Source organism: Carlito syrichta, unplaced genomic scaffold, assembly GCF_000164805.1.
Source record: "Carlito syrichta isolate Samal-C Ts95f unplaced genomic scaffold, Tarsius_syrichta-2.0.1 Scaffold305012, whole genome shotgun sequence".
Classification (NCBI taxonomy): domain Eukaryota; kingdom Metazoa; phylum Chordata; class Mammalia; order Primates; family Tarsiidae; genus Carlito; species Carlito syrichta.
Window position 1 is genome coordinate 299,895 of NW_007249108.1, and position 20,718 is coordinate 320,612.

The 20,718-nt window shown below is 45.4% G+C and overlaps 1 protein-coding gene across 1 annotated transcript in view; it reads right to left on the reverse strand.

Annotated features, from left to right (window-relative positions):
• The window catches only part of HMGXB3 (HMG-box containing 3), a 48,660-nt gene extending 37,060 nt beyond the window's left edge, over positions 1-11,600 (reverse strand). Inside the window, exons 1-5 of the mRNA XM_008061052.2 lie at positions 11,509-11,600; positions 8,577-8,715; positions 7,506-7,680; positions 2,819-3,316; positions 1,519-1,617 (exon numbers count right to left, since the gene is read on the reverse strand). Of these exons, the coding sequence (XP_008059243.1) occupies positions 1,519-1,617; positions 2,819-3,316; positions 7,506-7,680; positions 8,577-8,713 (909 nt within the window). The 5' untranslated portion in view covers positions 8,714-8,715; positions 11,509-11,600. The remainder of the gene's footprint in view (positions 1-1,518; positions 1,618-2,818; positions 3,317-7,505; positions 7,681-8,576; positions 8,716-11,508) is intronic.
• Between the last annotated feature and the right edge of the window lie 9,118 nt (positions 11,601-20,718).

Below are 20,718 nucleotides of genomic sequence, written 5' to 3' on the forward strand. Positions count from 1 at the left end.
GATAAAGGGCATGTAAACAAAAACTTACAGCTAATATCTTACTTAATGGTGAAAGACTGAATCCTTTCCCCCTAAGATAAGGAACAAGACATCTTGTTCCTCAAGAGGAACTTACTCTTAACACTTCTATTCAACATTGTACTGGAGATACTAGAAACGTAAAATAAGGCAAGAAAAAGAAATAAGGAATCCAGATCAGAAAGTAAGCTATAAAACTGTCAATACTCACAGACAAACTTTATCTGTGTAGAAAATTCAGTGGATCTCATCACCAGGAAATAAAGGCAAAAAAAAAAAAAAATTTTTTTTTTAAAGAAAATTCAACAGAATCTACAGAAAGCTACCAGAATTAAGAAGTGAGTTTAGGAAAGTTGCAAAATATAAGCTCAACATACGAAAAATCAATTGTATTACTATATACTAGCAATGATAAAATACTAAAATTTAAAAAAATACCATTTATAATAGCATTAAAAAATATGAATTACTAAGGGATATACTTTACCCCAGATTCTGCAGTGTGTGATTAAAATAATATCAACTGAGAATCAAGAAATCAAAATCCTGCCTCCAGTTTGTTTTGCAACCTAGTGGCCTTGAACAAGTCCTTTCTCTTCTTTGGGCCTTTTTCCTAAGCTGTACAATAAAAGTATTTAATTAGACTGTGGCACCTCAATTTTTCTACATCATGTATGCTTCTGAAAATGTGATAAAAACCATGGAATCTATTCCAGGCAAACACTCTCAGGAGAAAAATTTGGATATAACCTGAGGGGAATTCACAGATCCTGTGACAAGATCTATCTACAGAACACCTTAGTTAAGAACACCTGGGCAACCTGGTGAGAACTCATCTCCACTATAAATAAAAAACTAGCCAAGCGTGGTAGTGCACGCCTGTAGTTCCAGCTACTTGGAAGGCTGAGGAGGAAGGATCACCGGAGCCCAGCAGGTGGAGGCTGCGGTGGCTGGAGCAGCCATTGCACTCCAGTCTGGGTGACAGAGTGAGACTCCAACTCCAAAAAAAAAAAGAACACCAGATAACCCTTGAGACTTTTGCCAGTCCCAGTGTTCTAAGGTTCTAAGACTTTTAGAAATCTGACCAGGCATGGTAGCTCACACGTGTAATCCCACCACTTTGAGAGGCCAAGGCAGGAGGACTGCTTGAGGCCAGGAGTTCGAGACCAGCTTGGACAACATAGTGAGACTTGGTCTCCACAAAAATACCAAAAACTTAGCTGTGCATAGGGGCACACAACTGTAGTCCCAGCTACACGGCTGAGGAGAAGGATTGCCTGAACTCAGGAGGTCGAGGGCAGTGGGCTATGATCGTGCCACTGCTTTCCAGCATAGGTGACAGAGTGAGAACCTGATACAAAAAAGAAAAAAGAAAGACTTTTAGAAATCTACTTGGTCCTACAACTTGAAGCTCAATAGGAAAAAGAAATCTACTTGGAAAAAATTGCTAAGAAGCCCTAAGAAGGCCTAACTGACATCATTCCCACACATGGTACTGACCAGTTTGATAGAGGTGGGGTTCTCCACAACCGAGTAGGCAGGCAGAGGCAACATGATGAACTGTGCAGCTGGTGCAGGGGAGCTGCTCTCACCGGAATCCTGTGGGCAGTGGAGAGAGGGGCAGTTTCACTGAAACAAAGTGCAAAACACCCAGGGCCCCCACAACACTGAAAGCCTGGACCAAGTCCAATAACCAGACGATGTACTTCAATGTGCTCATCAGAAGAACCTACAGTTATCACAAAATAAAACGCGTAAGAACAAAGAAAGACAGAGAAAACTATTATCACACAAAGTGTGCTATCTCATTTTTTAAATGAGCAAAGTGAGGTTCTAAGAGATAGACTCCCAAGATCACACAAGCAGTCAATGAGAGAATCTAATTCATCTTATGCTATCAAGTGTTCTAAGCACCCTATGACTCTGCCTTAAGCAGGCCAGCGGTTTTGTTCTCATAAATAGCACTGAGGCAATAAACAATAAAAATGATTTAGATTCTTTTGGAGGGATACCCGTTCCTCTTAGCCTGAGCAGAAAGACTCTCATTTCTTTGAGGATGCTAACCTGTCTTGGCTAATAAGGGAAGGTTATACACTAGCGCAGGAGGGGGTTGGTAGATTCCCTACTTCTGGGACTAGGCTGTGGACTCACTAAAACCAACGCTTTCCCTTCAGCTGAGCATGGCACTTAGGCCACTCTACTTTCTCAGACATGAGTCCCATCAACCTAGCCTTGAAGAGAAATTCATTCCTCCTATACCATTTGTACCAGGAAGACTTTTTGAAAATTCTCTTTTACAATGCAAAGTGCCATTATCTGCTAAAATGTTATAGTATGGTGGCTCACACCTATAATCCCAGCTACATGAGAGGCTGAGGCAGGATCACTTGAGCCCAGGAATTAGAGACCAGCCTGGGCAACAGTGAGACCCCATTTCAAAAAAAAAAAAGCAGTCTTCAGGGAACATAAAATCCTGACTGATACTAACAGCCTGACAGATCCTGCTTTGACTCATAAGTAGCCCAAACACCATTTCCAGCTCTCCTGCTAATGTAGCTCATGTACCATCTCATGTAAAGAAAACCAACTTAGCTGGGCAAACAGGAGTTGGTTACAATGCCTGAGAAGCTGCCAAAGAACTCTAGAGTAAGCCCAGGGGCAGGGATGTTCAAGAGAACTGTGGCCCCACTGGCAGTGCCACACCAGCACTCAATCACCACTGCTCCAGATAACACTGCATGGTGCCAGCTGTCTTTTTAGCAACTCCAGATAAAGAGACATCAGCACCAAAGCCACTTACCCTCACGACTGTCACCACTGACACACTCTCCCCAACGTGGGGATGGGGCACAGCCAGGCTTCCAGTGGGGAGATCCGGGGAGCTGCTCACTAAGGTCTCTTCAATGACCAGGCTGGTCTGGTAGGGCTGATGACTCTCCCCGACCTCCAGGGAAGCCTCCTCTAGTAGCACATCCTGGCTGAGGATCTCTGAGGTGGCGATCTCCTGAACTGCACCAGGCTGGGCAAGGGCTCCCGCCTCCTCAGTCAGGGCCTCCACAGCCAGGCACTGCTCTGCCACACCTGCATGGCTGGGCACTGCCTCTGGGGCAGTGTTGGACACAAGAGAAGGTCCTTTAGGGGACATCTGGTTCTGAGCCACACACATCTCTAGCTGCGGGCAGCTCCGGTCCTCCTGCAGGCTGCTCTTGGGGATGATGATGTAATCTGAGCGGGGGAGGATCTTGCGGAAACCTGGGATGTCCGGAACCACAGCAGTCAGCGCAGAGAGCTTAGAATTCTGAGGATGAAGTCAGGAGGACGGGGGAGACAAGCAGAGATGAGTGGACCAAGACCACATGGATACATATTTATTAGCTCATTTTTTTTCTGCATAAGGGACCAGAAAAACTCCACTGTCTTGACCTAACTCAGATAGGGTCAGCCTCCAACAGCCACATCACCTTGATTTGAACCACATCTTAGCCAATGTCGCTTACTCGCTCAATCACACAGGAAACAGATAACATGGGTTGAACTCTGGAAAGGCTGTGATCTTGGCATCTGAAACTGTGAGCTGGAACCTGAGGTCTGGCATAGTCTTGAGCAGTTCCTTTCCCTTCTTGGGGCCTCAGCTGCCCCATCTGGACAACAAGGTAGCTGAACCTAGCAACAAGGTAGCTGAACCTAGCAACTTGTAAGTTCCTTTTGGGCTCTGATACTTTAGGATTCCAAAGTAGTGTAAGATTTAAACACCAGAATGTATAATGCTCAATAAAGACCCAAAAAGCATAAACTATAAGTCAACAGGCAGAGCTGGAACTCAAGACAACAAGAATTCTGACCTTACTGAGAGAAACCAGGATGCACAGATCACAAAGCTGAGAGGCTTCGTGAGAGTGTATATAGAAGTGTACATAGAAGGAGTTATCTGACAAGGTCCTGACAGATTAAGGGAAAACAAAGAATATGAATATTAATAATGACCTGGTACCTGCAGGTTTAGAAAATGCTTTCAAATCCATTATCTAACTTTACCTTAAAAACAACACTATTATGTTAGGTTATATTGCTCCCACTTAACAAATAAGGAAATCAGCTGCATGTGTTGGTCTTGCCTGTATCCCAGCTACTTAGGAGGCTGAACCAGGAGGATCTTTTGAGCACTGGAGTCTGAGGTTGCAGTGAGCTATGATCATACCACGGCACTCCAGCCTGGGTGATGGAGTGACACCAACTCAAAACCACACACAAAATAAATGAGGAATTTGAGGACAAAGCTCAGGGAGGTAAACTTTCCCAAAAAGCAAAATTAGTAAGCAGTAAAGCCAGGACACCAAGTCAGGTCTCTTAGTGGATCAAGAAAATCAGATACTAAAAGCACAATCTTTCATGGCTAACTAGCACCAAGAAAATCATTTTTGCTTTATTTTTTCAATTTAAACTGAGAGTCACCCAATAATGAAAGGTTCAAAGTGAATGCTTGAGTGAGAACCAAAATTAAAAGAACAACCAAAAGAAAGCACCAGAAGCATCTCTTAAAAGAACACTAAAGTCAATTACAAAAGGATCCTCCTATAACTCAAAAGTAAGAAGTCAATGAGCCTACTTAAGACACAAAGGAAGCACTCAGAAATAAAAAGTTAAAAACAGCACTTGGAACCAGCCATGGTGGCTCACACCTGCATTCCTAGCACTTTGGGACGTGGACTCGAGAGAATTGCCTGAATCCAGAAGTTCAAACCAGCCTGGGCAACTTGATGAGACCTCATCTCTACAATAAATCAAAAAATTAGCCAGGCATGGTGATGCACGCTTGTGGTTCCAGCTACTTGGAAGGCTAAGGCAGAAGGATTGCCTGAGACCAGCAGGTTGAGGCTGTGGTGGCTTTGAGTGTGCCACTGCACTCTAGTCTGGGCAACAAAGTGAGACTCCTACTCAAAAAAAAAGCAGCACTCACATGAAACAGGAAGGTAAACAGACTGAAGCCTTCATGGAGCTATTGTTGGAGGGTAAGGTGAGGAGAACAAGACTAATTGGTGGCAAACACCAAATACAAATTACAAAATGGCTGAGACATAAATCTGAAACTCCTTTGCTAGTTCTTTAATCCAAGCACTCAAAGCTTCAGTTTCCTTCATCACTTTTGGCTTTAATCTTCCATTTTTGCTTCTAGCATATAGGATGTATGTACTTAACAAATCCAAGTACAGAGAAAGCAGGATACTCCAGACAAGATTCATTTTACAAACTGGAAATTACAACACGGGGACTAGGGACCTGCACTTGGCAGGAGATAGGCTGTTACGAGGGTTCTAACGGGCTCCCCAGGGACACAGGCAGCACCGTCTTGCCATCACACTAGGCAATCTGGGAGAGACCAAACAGCACATAAAGCTTCGCCTCATCTTGGTACATTTCAGATCCTCAATAAATGCCACCTTTTCTCATTATATGGTCACTGAATATTTAATCTACTAATGGTTGATACTTATTGGCCATATCAGACTGTATCAATAACTCAGTCAGGTGGTTTATTTTATCTACTTTGAACATTATGAGTAGATACTATTTCCATTTTACAGATGAGGAAACCAAACTCAAAAGTTAAATAATTCTTCCAAGCTCGCTCAGCTGGTTAATATCAGAGCTAATTTATTCATGTTCTCGGTGGTAGTGGAGACAGTAATAAACAAGCACATGGATAAGAAAGAATCACTGCAGACGACTTAAAGTTTTTTAAAGTCTTGATAAGGATCTACATTTGTGTTAGTTTTAAAAACCAAATCTCTCTAGGATTAGGTAAATTTTTATCATGGACAAAAAAGACTGCCGATTGTATAATGAAGAAAACAAAGGGAAAAGGTAAACTTTTCTTAGACTCCATCTCCTCTCCCCCAAAAGGGTTACTGTTCATAACAAATCACCTAGAGAAAGGAGTACAGAGTAGCATCTCTGAAACTGCAGGTAATACAAAGCTCTTCCAGGAAAAAGAATGCTAAGACAATAAGCACAAAACAATCTAAATGGCAGTGGCAGACGGGTTCCAATTACAGGAAACACAGTCTGTTCTGCCATAACACAGTTGTTGCCTTCCCGAGGAACCCAGCCACTGCTCTACATTATTAAAAAAGAACTTATGAGGCTTGGCATGGTGGCTCACACCTATAATTCCAGCACTTTAGGAGGCTGAAGCAAGAGGACTGCCTAAGCCCAGGAGTTCAAGACTAGCCTGGGCAACATGGCGTCTTGTCGCCACAATAAAACAAAAAAATTAGCTGGGTGTGGCGGCATGCACCTGTAGTCCTAGCTACTTGGAAGGCTGAGGTGGAAGGATTGCCTGAGGCCAGCAGGTCAAGGCTGCAGCTGTGAGTGTGCCACTGCATTCCAGCCTGGGTGACAGAGTAAAACTCCAACTGGGGGAGGGGTGATTATGGCCAGGTGTGGTGGCTCACACCTGTAATCCCAACACTTTGGTAGGTTAAGGTGGGAGAACTGCTTAAGCCTGGGCATTTGAGACCAGCTTGGGCAACATAGTGAGATCTGGTCTCCATTAAAAAAAAAAAAGAAAAAAAGAACTTAGAGACCTCATCTCTACAATAAATAAAAAAATTAGCCAGGTGAGGTGGCGCATGCCTATAGTTCCAGCTACTTGGAAGGCTGAGGCGGAAAGATCACCGGAGCCCAGCAGGTCGAGGCTGCTGTGGCCGGGAGCGTGCTACTGCACTCCAGTCTGGGTGATGGAGTGAAACTCCACCTCAAAAAATAAAAATAAATAAAAATAAAAATAAAAAAAGGCAGTTTATGCATGACAGGATACAGTCAAAAAGGAAAAAGACCCAGCAGTTAAAATAATCGTCAGAATATTTTGTTATTGTAAAGCAGAGATTACAAAATGACCGAGACATAAATCTGAATGCTCCTTTCTAGTTCTTTAATCCAAGCACTCAAAACCTCAGTTTCCTTCATCACCTTTGGCTTTAATCTTTCATTTTTGCTTCTAGCATGGTTCACAACCACCAGCAGTAACACAAGAATGTGGTACTGTATTACACAAACAGCTGTATCTACCTCTAAACATGCAAGCCTAATTCCTGATCATAACTGATAGCAGTCAGTGCAACACAAACTAATTACATGACATTCAGTGAGCAATATGCAAACGCATGGTGTAGGAGAAATGCCTAGACGAGTTGCATTAAACTCTATAATAATGGCACTACTAACTATGTATAGAAACAACTGCCTCCAAGTTCTTCTAAAATTCAGAATGAGAACCTAAGGCTCACTGAGACAGCTCAGAAAAACATCACCTCCAGGTACTGCTATGAGCAGAGGACAAGAGAGTGTAGGGCATCATCAAAATGAAACTGGGCAACACCAGACTTGAGAAAGACAGAACGATACAAGTTTTCCCAAGAAAAGAAAAGGAAGCGAGAAGGCCTTCACCATTAAGCCAAAGGAAAATTTAGCTGGAAAAAACTACTTACAGGATCCAAGCCTTCTTTCTCTAGCTTGGCTTTCTCCAAGTAATAGCTCTTCTCGGCCACGCTGAGAAGCCTCCAGCTCTCACTGATCTTCTTGTTGATCTCAGACTGAGGGAGGTGTGGGAGCTCTTGCTGCACTTTCAAGTAGATGTCGTAATAGTACAGCAGGTACGCCGACCTGAGGAGGCAACGTTTTTTGAGGTTTCCCCTCACTCACCCAGGACATGCCAGAGTCAGGGTCTGAGCAGTGTAGAGGCTGGCTTAAAACTCAGCTTCTCATTTCCCAAGTACTAATCTAAACTGGGACTGCAAGCCAAGCAAAGCAACATGTAAATAACCTTCCTAGATGGTGCTGAGGACAAGGGCAAAATGAATGGTAAAGATGGCAAGTGGCTGTTTCTCTACAGAAACCTGGAAGCAAAGGCTCATCCAGCTCACCTTCCAAACAGTCACTTTTTCCTACAAGAATGACTTCAAACCCAATTGAGCAAAGGAAGATACAGGTGTCCGGCATTCCACTCAGAGAAAGCCTCTCAGGGGGGCTGATTATCCGTCACACTCTTTACCCTCTGTGTAGCCTTTGGTCATCTAATACTCAACAACACTTCCCCAAGGCTGAGAGAAGACAGCAAGTGAGTTCTCAAAAGGACCCAATGCTGGTACTTTAGCAAGGCTGGGGTGTTCACAGTCAAGGGAGACTGGAGCCACAATTCAGATATTCTGTACAGATATCCCAGGTACTATTTCTAAGTCTGTAATGTTATTTATGCCTTGTTTTAAATGTTTAAAGAACAATGACATAATAATAAATAACGGAGCTCTTTTGTATGTAGCTTCTACCATCTGTATGGTGCGATATCCTGGGACTATTTGGACATGTAAGCCAGAAGTCTGGCCAGAAATGGCAAGTGCTGGCATAAATCTAGTCACTTCCCAATCCTATCGCCTTCCCCCACCTCACTCTGACACTTAACAACTCCTCTCTTTCTCAAAGAATCTTAAAGTCCTCCTCAACACAGCTTTCCAAGCAGCTTCCTTCTAAATGTCAGAGGCAGTCGAAACATGTTGGCTAACCTGGGTTTCTTGGCCTTTTCTCCATTTATTTTATACTTTTTCTTCTTCTTGGGTGGCCCAGGGGAGGCAAAACAGTAGGCTTCCTCAATTTCCTCCATCACAACGGTTACCTCAGTACCATCATATGATGCGTCCATGGCTAGAGGAGAGGAAAGTCAAACACAAAGTTTTAAGAATCTACCACAAAGGGTAGCAGCCTCCTGACCAAATCATCTCTCACCTCTGACAGTGCCTTATGGCTCAGTCATTTCCCAAACTCAGAAGCACGTGGGGCGCTTGTTAACATACAGACCCCAGAACTCCACGTAAGAGATTATGGAAATCTGCAGGCTTAACAAACACTACAGGTGATTCCTTTGACCAGGCAAACTGGTTACCACCGACTTGGGCAGACTTTTCACTTATATTCACTCATGGGTTTACTGTAAACCTTCAACTCCAAGATTTATCAGCCCCATGCCACAAGCATTCTATCTGGAACCAGGTCGCAAGAACACCTGACCAGGCGTCAGACATCCTGGTCCCTTGCTCAGATGTTTCCCTGCCTTAAGTAAATGGCTGCACTGATTCACTCAAACAAGCGGTAAGCACCTATATGATAGAGGTTTCTTTGTGTTCTGCCAGTTTGTGACTCGGGATAGGTCCCTGAGCTGCTTTAGGTTCAGTTCTCTCCGTCTCATGTGTAACAAAAACGAGATGTCTCACCTGTCTTCTCACAGAGCTAGTTACAGAACTCAAAGGACGTAACAGACACAACTCTACTTGAGAATACTCAAGTACTATACAAATGAAAGGGTTCATTTCTAATGTCAGATAATTGGCAGAGAAAAAAACACATGGAAGGGTTTGTTTTTTATTAAAGATAATTACCTGTGGCTGGCATGCTTAACAACCTGCTGTAGGCCACGGGGCCCAAATAGAAGCTTGAGGTAGGTTTTTAACTCAAAGCCCCAACCTCTGGGGCTTCTTTCCGCATACTCCATTGCTGCCCATCTCTACTGGCAACTCTCTAAACCAGTACTACTCATTAAACTGTGATGACAGAGATGCTTTACATCTGTGCTGTCCAACACAGCAGCCACCAGTCAAATATGGCTATCAAGCACGTGAGATATGGCCAGTATGACTGACTGAGGAACTGAATTAGTTTTTATTGTAATTAACTTAAATGGCCACATAATGCTAGTGATTACACACAGCACAGGTTTAAACGGTAAACATCAGCTCAACATCAGTTGACAGATCAACATCAGCTCTCTGGTGCTGGTCAAAAACAGAATCTACTCACAGCCTTAGGAAAAGGAAGACATAAGAAACATAATGACTAGTTCAGGAAGCATTAGCTTACTTGTGGCCAAGATCTAAGTTAGGGTTTTACTACAAGTCTCAATTCTTGGTGACAGAAAAGTTCCCAGAACCACTGGAATTTTATGAGGGGGAATTAACATAGCTGCTCCTGAAAATCTGTCAGAAGGAAATTTAGGAATCTGGGAAGAGGAGCAGTAAACACTGGACTGATAGGTGTTATTAAAAGCCCACTCACATCTCGTTTAGACCTCACTCCACAGATGAAAAGGCATAATGAGAAAAACAGCACTACATGGGAAGTCGTAAGACCAGAATCCACGTATAAACTCTAACCATGTGATCTCAGAAAAGCCTACTGCACATTCTAAATTTCAGCAGTTTCTACTGTGAGTTGAAGACGATTAAATTAGTGGCTATCAACCTTATGGGAGGCAAGAATTCTTTTGACAATGTCGTGAAAGCTAAAAACCCTGTCCTAGAAAATGCAGGCACAATATCTCACCTATAATTTTAACAATACACCCCAGGTTAAGCATGCATTATATTCCTAAGGCTCTTCCTAGTTCTGTGTCACCTCTAAATGATTCCTCTTTCCAGTTAATAAAAAAAAAAGCACTAACAAGAAAAAACCAAATCAAGAACCTCCACTTTAACTGCCATAGTGCAGCCCAGGAAGAACACAGTCCACAAAAGTAGGCCAGTAAAGGATAAGGGAAGCTGGAGTTCCAATTAAGACTAGTGGGGTCTGAGCTTTTTTGCTCTTCATTGACTTCTCGGCCCTTGGAAATCCTTCTGGAAAGGGCTACAGAACATCTGTAAAGAATGGCATATAGGGTTTTAGCAACCAGATCAAAACAAGTTAGGAAACAAAGTCATTATAACCACCTTGGGGTGGCAGCAGGAAAGACCACTGGGGTTTTGTTTGTTTTACTTCCCCCGCTCTAAGCCTGGGTCCCAATTGGTTTTCAGATCCTAGGCCTCAGTACGCAATGCAAAGAAAGGGAGGACAATAGTTAAAAACAAGGACACTGGAGGACGAAAAGTCTGGGTTCTCAATTAGGCTACACTGTGTAACAAACAGCTACGGTGCAAAGCCTTATGACCTTAAGCAATTCACTTACCCTCTCTAGGCCTCAGTGTTCTCACCTGCAAAACAGAACTAAAGGCAGTACTTGAAATATGTGACACACTTTCACTGTCCCATCAGATCCTCTGAATCTCATGAGATGGCCTTTGCCAGCTCAGTTAGGGGCCACGGTTGAACTCTGAGCTAGCTCCTGTCCCTCTCTGGATCTCGGATGCCCCATAAAGACTGAGGAAGGAAGACGCTAAGACTCACTCTCAATTTGTGGAAGAGGTATAACAGAGGCTAAGAGAGCCGCAGCACCCAGCTACAAGTGGCCCAGGGAGCCCCGGCATCTCCAGGTGGCCCAGGGAGCCGCAGCATCCGGCTCGAGGTGTCCCAGGGAGCCCCAACACCCGGCACGGGGAGACCCAGCAACCGGCTCGGAGGGGCCCAGGGAGCTCCAGCACCCCGCTCGCGATGGCCTCAGGGAGCCCTAACACTGGCTTGAGGTGGCCGAGGAAGCCGCAGCACCCGGCTGGAGTGGGAGGCGGGACTCACCGGGAGGGGCATGCAGCTCACATTCCCGGGGGTGCCCGGCCCAGGGGCTCGGCGGGGAGGCTGGCTGGCGCGCGGCCCGCGGCCGGCGAGAGGTGGCTGCAGTCGTGACGGCGGCGGCAGGGAGGTGGAGGCGAAGGCCCGCGCGCGCATCCCGGGGCTGGAGGCGCCCCGGCCCCGCGGCCCCACCGGCGACACTGGGCGCTGACTTGCGAGCTAGGGTAGAGAAGAGAAAGCGCAGGAGCTAGAGTTCGCTCCGCAGGCTCCTCACCGACGGCTGCCGAGGGCCCCAGGGGTCCAGCCCCGGGGGGCTCGAGGACGACAGCAGGGACACGGGCCTCCCCGCGGCAGCAGCACACCAGGGAGATCGCCAGGGAGACCCGTCCCGGCGGCCCTCGCGGCGCACCGGAAGTGGCCGGCGGCGCACCGGAAGTGGCCGGCGGCGCGTGACTGCGCGAGCCCCTCCCGCCGGCTCAACAGCTCAGCCCAGCCGGGGACCGGCCCATAGGAACTGGGTAAAGTCGTTGGGGGGGCGGTGAGGGCTGCTACGGCGAACGGACCACTTCCGGCCAGAGGGTTCCGGCCGGGAAGGAAGTTGTGGTTGCCCCGGCGCTGCTGTAGAGCGCTCAGGTAACAGGTGCGAGGCTGTATCGAGCGTGTGGGGTCGGGACAATGCCAGGCCTCTCAGAGCCACGTCGGACGCCAGGGAACCCACAGCACCACCCTCTCCTTGGCAAGGTGTTCTAGGCTTGACCTCAACCCGCATTCGGCCTGGGGCACGTGCTTAGCGCCGCGTCCAACCCCCTCCTCATTCAGTGATCTGCCCGGGTCCGTCTCTCCACCGGCCCACGGATCATGATAGCGGGTTCTTGGAGTGACTCAGCTGAGCTGATGAACCTGGAGAGGCTCCGGAAACCACATCGGGATCGGATTGTCCTTTCCCGCCGGTGTCACAGACTATGCCACATTTGCACAAATTCCCGCACGACCCTCACTGTCTTGTAAACGTGTTTCCAGTCTGCCTCCTCTCCATCTACCACTGTACCAGCCCCCAGCCGCCGTCACTGCCTGCCTGGGCCGCTGCAATCCTTCTCGCCTCCACTCTTGCCCCTGTGCAGTGTCCACAGAGCAGCCAGGCTGACCTTTTTGCACTGTAAGTTTGATCTGGTCACTCTGCTTAAAACTCTCCATTGTCTCGTTCACAAAGAGTAAAATTCAAACTTTTTGGTTTGACCAAGACTTTGGTTTGGCTCTTGCTCCATTCTCTTTCCATGTCTCATCTCAACGCTGGTGGTTCTAGAACAAGAACCCTTGGGTTTGAATCCCAACCCTGCCACAAGTAAGCTGTACTAAGCTTAACACATTAGGTTTACACAGTGGTTCCTCCTATCCCAGTCAATGGCACCTCTGTCCACTGGATTGCTCAGGATTCAAACCAGAAACCTGAGAGTTGGCCTAGACTCCTTCTTCACCTCTTGGCCAGTCCTTCAGCAAAGCCTGTCAAAACAGAGCACCAGGCTGTCTTACTGTCTCCCTTGTTACTACTTGAATCCAAGTCACCATTAGTTCTTGTCTGAACTCCTGCTTTTTCTCTGATACTCTTCCGTTCTCGACATGGCATTAATCTTTTCCTCCTTGCTTACAATCCCTCAGTAGCTTCCTTTTGCACTCAAATTAACATCCAAGCTGTACGTGGCCTACTAGGCTAGCTGGCTTTTTTCTTCAGGTTTTTCTTCAGCCGCTTAAGAAAATGGGCTTCACGCATCAGGTTCTCCACCCCGCAACCAAAGGCTCTTAGAAGGTGCAAATCTGATCATGTCACTTCGAAAAGACAAAAGCGAAAAGCCTCCAAAGGCCTCTTAATGCCCCAGGTTCCAGATAGAATCCTAACTAAGACTTTCTGTGATTTGGTCCTTGCTTTCTTCTCCAAAGACTTACTTCTTCCTGACCATGACATATTATTTCTATAGTACTTCATTGCCTTTCAGAGTACATATTTTGACATCTCATGAGTTACTACTGCTTTTTTCTTTTTTTTTGAGTTGGAGTCTCACTCTGTCATCCAGGCTGTAGTGCAGTGATGGCTCCTGCAGCTTCGACCTACTGGGCTCAGGCAGTCCTTTCACCTCAGCCTTCCATGTAGTTGGAACTACAGGTGCTCACCTCTATGCCCCACTAATTTTTTGATTTATTATGACAGGGTCTCACCATGTTTCCCAGGCTGGTCTTGAACCCCTGGACTCAGGCAGTCCTCTCACCTCTGCCTCCCAGAGTTCTGTGGTTTATTCTTGAAGGCACAGCATAAGTAGTTTCCTCTTTGAAGTACACTGCCATCCATGCCCCACTGCAGTTGATGATCCGCGCTTTTGTGTTTCCACAGCCTCTGCAACCTCTGTTGTAGTATTTCACACACTAGTGTTGTCTTCCCTGCTCCTGGGAAGCTCCTCAGTGGTGGGCACCATGCTCTTTTCATCTCTGTATAGCTGGCACCAAGCAAAGTACTTGACACGTAGAGAATGGTGTGAATAGATGAATTCAATGTGTTGAGGTGGTGGTAAAAATTTGCCCCTGACAAGAGACAGTCACAGCATAAGTTCACGTAGCTTTTCTTGTTCTTTGAGGACTCTTGTGATAAAATGCCTAAACCGACAATTACCAAAACTGCTACTGCTGGATCATGCTTTGTTTCACCAGACTAGGGGGGAGGGGTGTTTGTTTTAATTCTCTTTTTTTTTTTTAAGCAGGATTTATTGAGAGGACAGAAAAACTCCCACAGTGGGAGGGGACCCGAAGGGGTTGCCCTGTTTTAAATTCTTAATACCTCTAGACAGGGTTCACAGACCACAACACTCTCCAAATAGCTCATCCCTGTTTCACTCACTTATGCCACCACCCTGGACCATAAGGCCATTTGAGTTTGGAGCATCTATCTAGGGTCCAATACTTCAATCTGGAAGGGACCTCAGGGATCATCTGGGCCTGTGGTTTGCAGCCATGGGACATACCAGAATCATTCTGAGAGCTTTTCCAAAATGTCTGTTTCCTCATTGAGATTCGTGTTCAGTAAGTCCTAGGTCAGGCCTGGATACCAGATTCTGAAATTCCCTCCCAGTTGAGTCCAGCTTCTTCATTTGAAGATGGGAAAACAGACCCAGAGAGGGAGTGTACTATAACCTGCCCATTACTTGTGCCATCCTCTCTCACCCAAATTATCAGCAACAGGATCCTAATGTCCTAATTGGTCTCTTTGTCTCTTGGATCCATTTTTTCACAAAACAACCAGAGTGATCCTTATAAAATGCAAACCAGATCATGACCCTCCCTTGCCTGAAAACCTTCAGCACATTTCTGTTGCACTCAATAAAATTCTAACTCTTGACCACAGCATCTTTTGAATAGTCTGGCACTCCACCCCACCTTTGTCACGTACTTGGAGTCATGCAAATGTTCCAGTTCCCTGAATACATCGTCTCTTTTCTGCTCTTGAGATTTTGCTGATGTTGTGTCTTCTGCTGGACTACCCCTTCCCCTCCCCTTCATGGAGATCTCAGTTTCAGTGCCATCTTCTTAGTGAGGCCACCCTGACTACCTTGTGCAAATGGACCTTTCCCCTTTATTCCCAATCATAGTCTTTATTTCCTTTTAGCACATATCATCTTATTTATCTGTTTACTTATTGTTTATCTGCCCTACCACATTTCCTATTTCATAAGAGTAGGGACCTTGACTCTGCTGTGTAAATAGTGATTAAGTGAATGCATGCCTACAAGAACATTTTCCTACAGTGAAAATCTTTCCAAGCCAGATGGTGATAGAGCTTTGAAGATATCATTTTGGTAGAATTTCAAACAGGACCCTGGACTGGCAGAAATAGCAGTAATCTAAGTCAAGAAATCAGCTGCATGAACCTGGGTAGGCCCCTCCCCCACGCCTCAGTTTCTGTATCCATCAAACAAGTCAGATAATAACTCTGAATTTGTACAGTGCAATGCTATTTGCAAAGCTCTTTCACCACCTATTACTTCAATCTATTCTCATAATACAGCAGCCACTGTTATTCCCATTTTTACAGAGACTTGGAAAGTTTAAGTAAACTGGATTATCTCTAAGATCCCATCTGTTTCAAACATTCCATGACCTTTATAAGTAGTCTCTACAACATGTCAGTGGCACACATCCTATCTTCTCTCGCCTTTGACCTTATAACTTCCTAGGAGGATTTTTAAATATCTGAACCCATTTTTAGGAGGAATCCATTGTCTTTGGTTCTTGAAGCTACTCCATTTTGTCTTCTCAGTTTTCCACTTGTGGCTAAACAAGTCATGAGGGGCCCTCACTCCCTGAAAATGGCAAGCAAGGGCCACAAGAAACAGCGGCAGTTCTCACTGGAGAAGAAGATAAAGGTAGTGGAAGCCATAGACTCAGGCAAGAGGAAAGGCGATGTGGCAAAAGAGTTCAGCATCACTCTTTCTATGCCATCTACATGCTTTTCTGTCCTCTCAATAAATCCTACTTTAAAAAAAAAGAATTTAAAACAAACAAATTTGAAGAAAAGGTGCAGGAGGCATCTGTGGGACCCCAATGGAAAAGATGAGGAACGTGCTCTGCGATGACATCGGTAAGGCTGTTTTTGCTTGGTTTCAAGAAATCCATGCCAAAAACATTCTCGTGACTGGTTCTGTCATTCGCAAAAAAGCACTAAACTTGGCCAACATGCTTGGCTATGACAGTTCTCAAGCAAGTGTGGGCTGGCTGAACAGATTTAGAGATGGCCATGGAATTGCTCTGAGGGCAGCCTGCAGAGAGGACGGTGACAGGTTAATGAACAGTCTAGGAATAGATAAGGTTAACGAGTGGCATGCAGGGGAAATTATAAAGCTGATTGCTGACTACAGCCCAGATGATATCTTTAATGCTGATGAGATAGGAGTGTTTTTCTAGTTGCTTCCCCAGCACATACTTGCTGCTAAAGGGGACCATTGTAGGGGGGCCAGAAAGCAAAGCAGCGCTTGACAGCACTCTTGTTGCAATGCTTCGGGGACTGAGAAAATGAGACCATTGATTGTCGGTGGCTCGGCCAGCCCCCACTGCCTTCAGGACGTCTACTCCCTCCCTTGTGATTACCAAGCCAAGCGGTGGGTATGGATTACGGCGGATCTGTTTAACAAGTGGCTGGTGCAGGTGGACACCAGGATGAAGCGGGCGGAATGCCGCATCCTCCTCATCAACAACAGCTCCGCTCACAGCATGCTTCCTCTCTTGGAAAGGGTTCAGGTGGGGTATCTGCCCTCAAACTGTACTGCGGTCCTGTAGCCACTGAACCTGGGCATGATACGTGCCATGAAAATGCAGTACAGGAGCTGCCTCCTAGAGCAGGTCCTCCTCAGTCTCAGCCACAAGGAGGATCTGGGACAGGTGGACGTCAGGCAGGCCATCAACATGATTGCTGCGGCATGGTGGTCATGCAGGCCACAGTGGTGACATGTTGGCAGAAGGCAGGCATCAAGCACATGGAATTGGCAGATTCTGATGCAAGAGCAGCAGTCAGTGAACCAGACGTTACCATTGAAAAGCTGTGGCACGCAGTGGCAATTGCCACCGGTGTCCCAAATGAGGTAAATTTTCAGGACTTTGCCACTGCAAATGATGATCTTTTCTCTCAGGAGCTGATGGGCACAGAGCTCATCCCAGGCACAGTGGCTGGCGAAGATCCTGGGGATGCTGGAAGTGAAGATGAAGGGGAAGTGCCTTCACCAGAAGTCACCATCATGGAGGCCATCTCGAGTGTGCAGAAACTTAGACAGTTCCTTTCCACCTGTGTAGGTATGCCTGATACCATTTTTGAACAGCTAAATGGCATCGATGAATATTTAATGAAAAGAGTAACACAAACTCTTGTTGATTTCAAAATTACATATTTCCTCCAAATGAAATAACGCAGGTATTTACTTTAGAAAATATAGTTTACAAGAGTAAAGATTTCTTTAGATAGGATATAAAGTGAATATAAGTAAAGCAATATTATTATGACAACATTCCAGTACTCTGAAATAGCCAGGAAACTCCCTTAGATAGAATTTGGAAGTGGAATTTGACTAATATGTATATTCTCTCTTTTTAATCATTTCTTACTATCTCTGGTCCTTGATTCAGGATGTATTCTTTTTTGACTCACCCAATAGTTCTCAAACTTGTCTGCACATTGGGATCACTTGAGAATCTTAAAAATTCCAAAGCCCAGGCCATACCACAGGCCCATTAAATCACAGTCTCTGGTGATGGTCATAGGCGTTGGTAGTTGTAAAGCTCCCCAGGTGATTCCAATGTACAGACAAGTTTGGAAACTACTGGATCAACCACAGGAAAATCAAGTACACTATGAGCCTGGATCCAACTTCTTCCCAGTAAGTCTAGCTAAGTGGTTTCCAAATTTTTGCTCACATCAGAATCACTGAGAAAGCTTGTTGAGATCCAAGACTGCTGTGCCACCTCACCCTACCAGTGTTTGATCCAGTAGGTCTCAGGTGAGACCCAAGGATTTGCATTTCTAACACATTTCCAGCTGATACAGATGCAGTTCAGGATCCATACTTTGAAAACCACTGGTCTAGCTGAATTCTAGCACTCTCTTTAGCTGGCTATTTGACTACTTCCCATCACTAACCTGTATTTACTCAGAGTTCCTTTTTTTTTTTTTTTGAGTTGGAATCTCCATCACCCAGGCTGGAGTGCAGTGGCACACACACTCACGGCCACCACAGCATTGACCTGCTGGCCTCAGGCAACCCTTCTGCCTCAGCCTTCCAAGTAACTGGAACTACAGGCATGCATTACCACGTCTGGCTAATTTTTGATTTAGTGTAAAGATGAGGTCTCACCAAGTTGCCCAGGCTGTTCTCAAACTCGTGGGCTCAGGCAATCCCCTCACCTTGGCCTCACAAAGTGCTGGGATTACAGGCTTCAGCCACCATGCTCCTTTCTTAACTCCTTTCTCCTTTCTGCTGATTTGCCTGAAACACTACAAGATTTTTTTTCTTTAAGGGACAGTCTCACAATGTTGTCCAGGCTGGCCTGCAGTGTTTATTCACAGGTATGATTATAATACACTATGGTCTCAAACTCCTGACCTCGTGCCATCCTGCCACCTCGGCCTCCTGAGAAGATGATACTAAAGGTCTGTATGACCACATTGGCCTTACAAGATGTGTTAATAGGCATGTCATTAATAGGGAGCTAGAGTACAAGGAAATCCAGTGCACTAAAGAAGAGTCATGCAGCCGGCTGTGGTGGCTCATGCCTGTAATCCCAGCACTTTGGGAGGCAGAGGCAAGAGGATTGCCTGAGCCCAGGGCTTCGAGATCAACCTGGTCAACTTGGCAAGATCTCACCTCTATGATAAATCCAAAAAATTAGCCAGGCATGGTGGTCCGCACCTGTGGTTCTAGCTACTTGGAAGGCTGAGGCAGAGAGATCACCTGAGCCCAGCATGCCCCTGCACTCCAGCCTGGCAACAGAGTGAGAATCTGACTCCAAAAAAAAAAAAAAAAAAAGCATACAAACTGGGAGGGAGGGTATCATAACAGAGAACCCTGAGAATCAAGATCACAGGGGAGAACATACAACCCACCAAGCCTCTCGCTTTCCAGACGCGTGAAGGGAGTGTTCATTACTCACATGGGCTGATCCAAACATGTGGAAAGTGCTCGAATCAGCTCTGTATGGATGAGCCCACTGGCCCGCTCAGAACCTGCATGTGATCTGTCCTGTGCCACATAACCCTCCACTGAACTGACTCCAAAAATCACCTTTTTTCTTTTGTGTTTGTACTTGAGAGAAAGCTGCTAGAGTTGCTTTTAAGTTTATATATTTATGTTTATATATTTATAAATATAAAGTTATTTTAAACTATAAATTCATAATCAGGTTTATATTTATGTAAGTTTTATCCTATAGATGAGGCATCCTTTGTAACCTTGGTATCTATTCCTAATAAGTTAGATAAATGTCAGTTTCATTTTTAGAAGGTTCACACATTACTTGTTAATGTGTAGTTTTGGGGGGTTCCCCCCCCCCGCTTCAGGTTAATTTTGTGGATATTTCAGAAACCCATAGCAGATCAGTTATTTTTCTTTATGTAGTTACTTGACTGAAACAGATATCAAAGGATTAATCATAGAAAATGTTGCTTCCACAGTGACCTAAACAACAATCACTGAAAAGCAGCAGATGTTTAAATATATTTTTATAGCCTATTTTGGGTATTTTTTCTTTTAACAAGTGTATGATAATTTGAATTAAAAGTTTTGTTCATATTTTAAATTCTTAATCCATAGGAGGGAAACCTGTCTTCTACTAAGCCTGTGGTTCTGCCTCAGTGTCACCTCCTTCACTGCTGTCATCATTCTCCTGTGTCAGGTTCCAATTCCTTCCCTCACCTTTCTCCTGCCTTCCATTCTGTACATGTGTTAGCTCTGTGGGCATCATGCCGTTTCACCTGCCCCAGAGTCTGTGGGGTTCTCACAGGCCTCCAGAGAAGACTAGATGGTTCCCAGAGGCTGTGCGTCCTCTGGCTGACTGCAGCCTGAATGTCCCACTTGCTCAATGTGGTTCTGTGTGTGATGCCCCAAGAAGCCCTGTCCTCTCACAGCAGGCTGCTTCCGGCCCAGTCCCTTCCCTGAAGGCCTTGCCTGCTCACTGCCCAGCCAGGCCCTGCACCTTCTTCAGAAACTGACTCTCTCCTCCAGGCTTTCTTGAAGACTCCAGAAACCACTTCACTTTCTCCCCCCATCTCCTCAGGGCTTCTGGTCACTGCCACTCAGTTCAGCACAAAGTGTTTTCTAGGTGTTCTGTGGCTCCTTCACTGGACTGTAGACTCCATGGGAGTGGGGACCAGTCGGCCTTCATGAGCCTTAATGGTGCCGGGTGCTGTGCTGGGCACATCATAGGCCCTTCAGTAAACGTGTGTATACATTGATACACACATGAAATACGTCAAAGCTACCTTATTTTTAAAGCTGTATCAAGCATTGATTCAGCTAAAAAATGGCTTGGAGAAAATGTAGGAATTTACTCTGTTTAAAAGAGTTGGCAAAACTTTTCTGTGAATATCATTGCCTCAAATATAGTTTTTATCCAGGTTGTAATCTCTTATTTGATAATGAAGAAATCTAATACATAGAGTTAAATCTGCGTCCTTCTACCAAAAAGTCATTG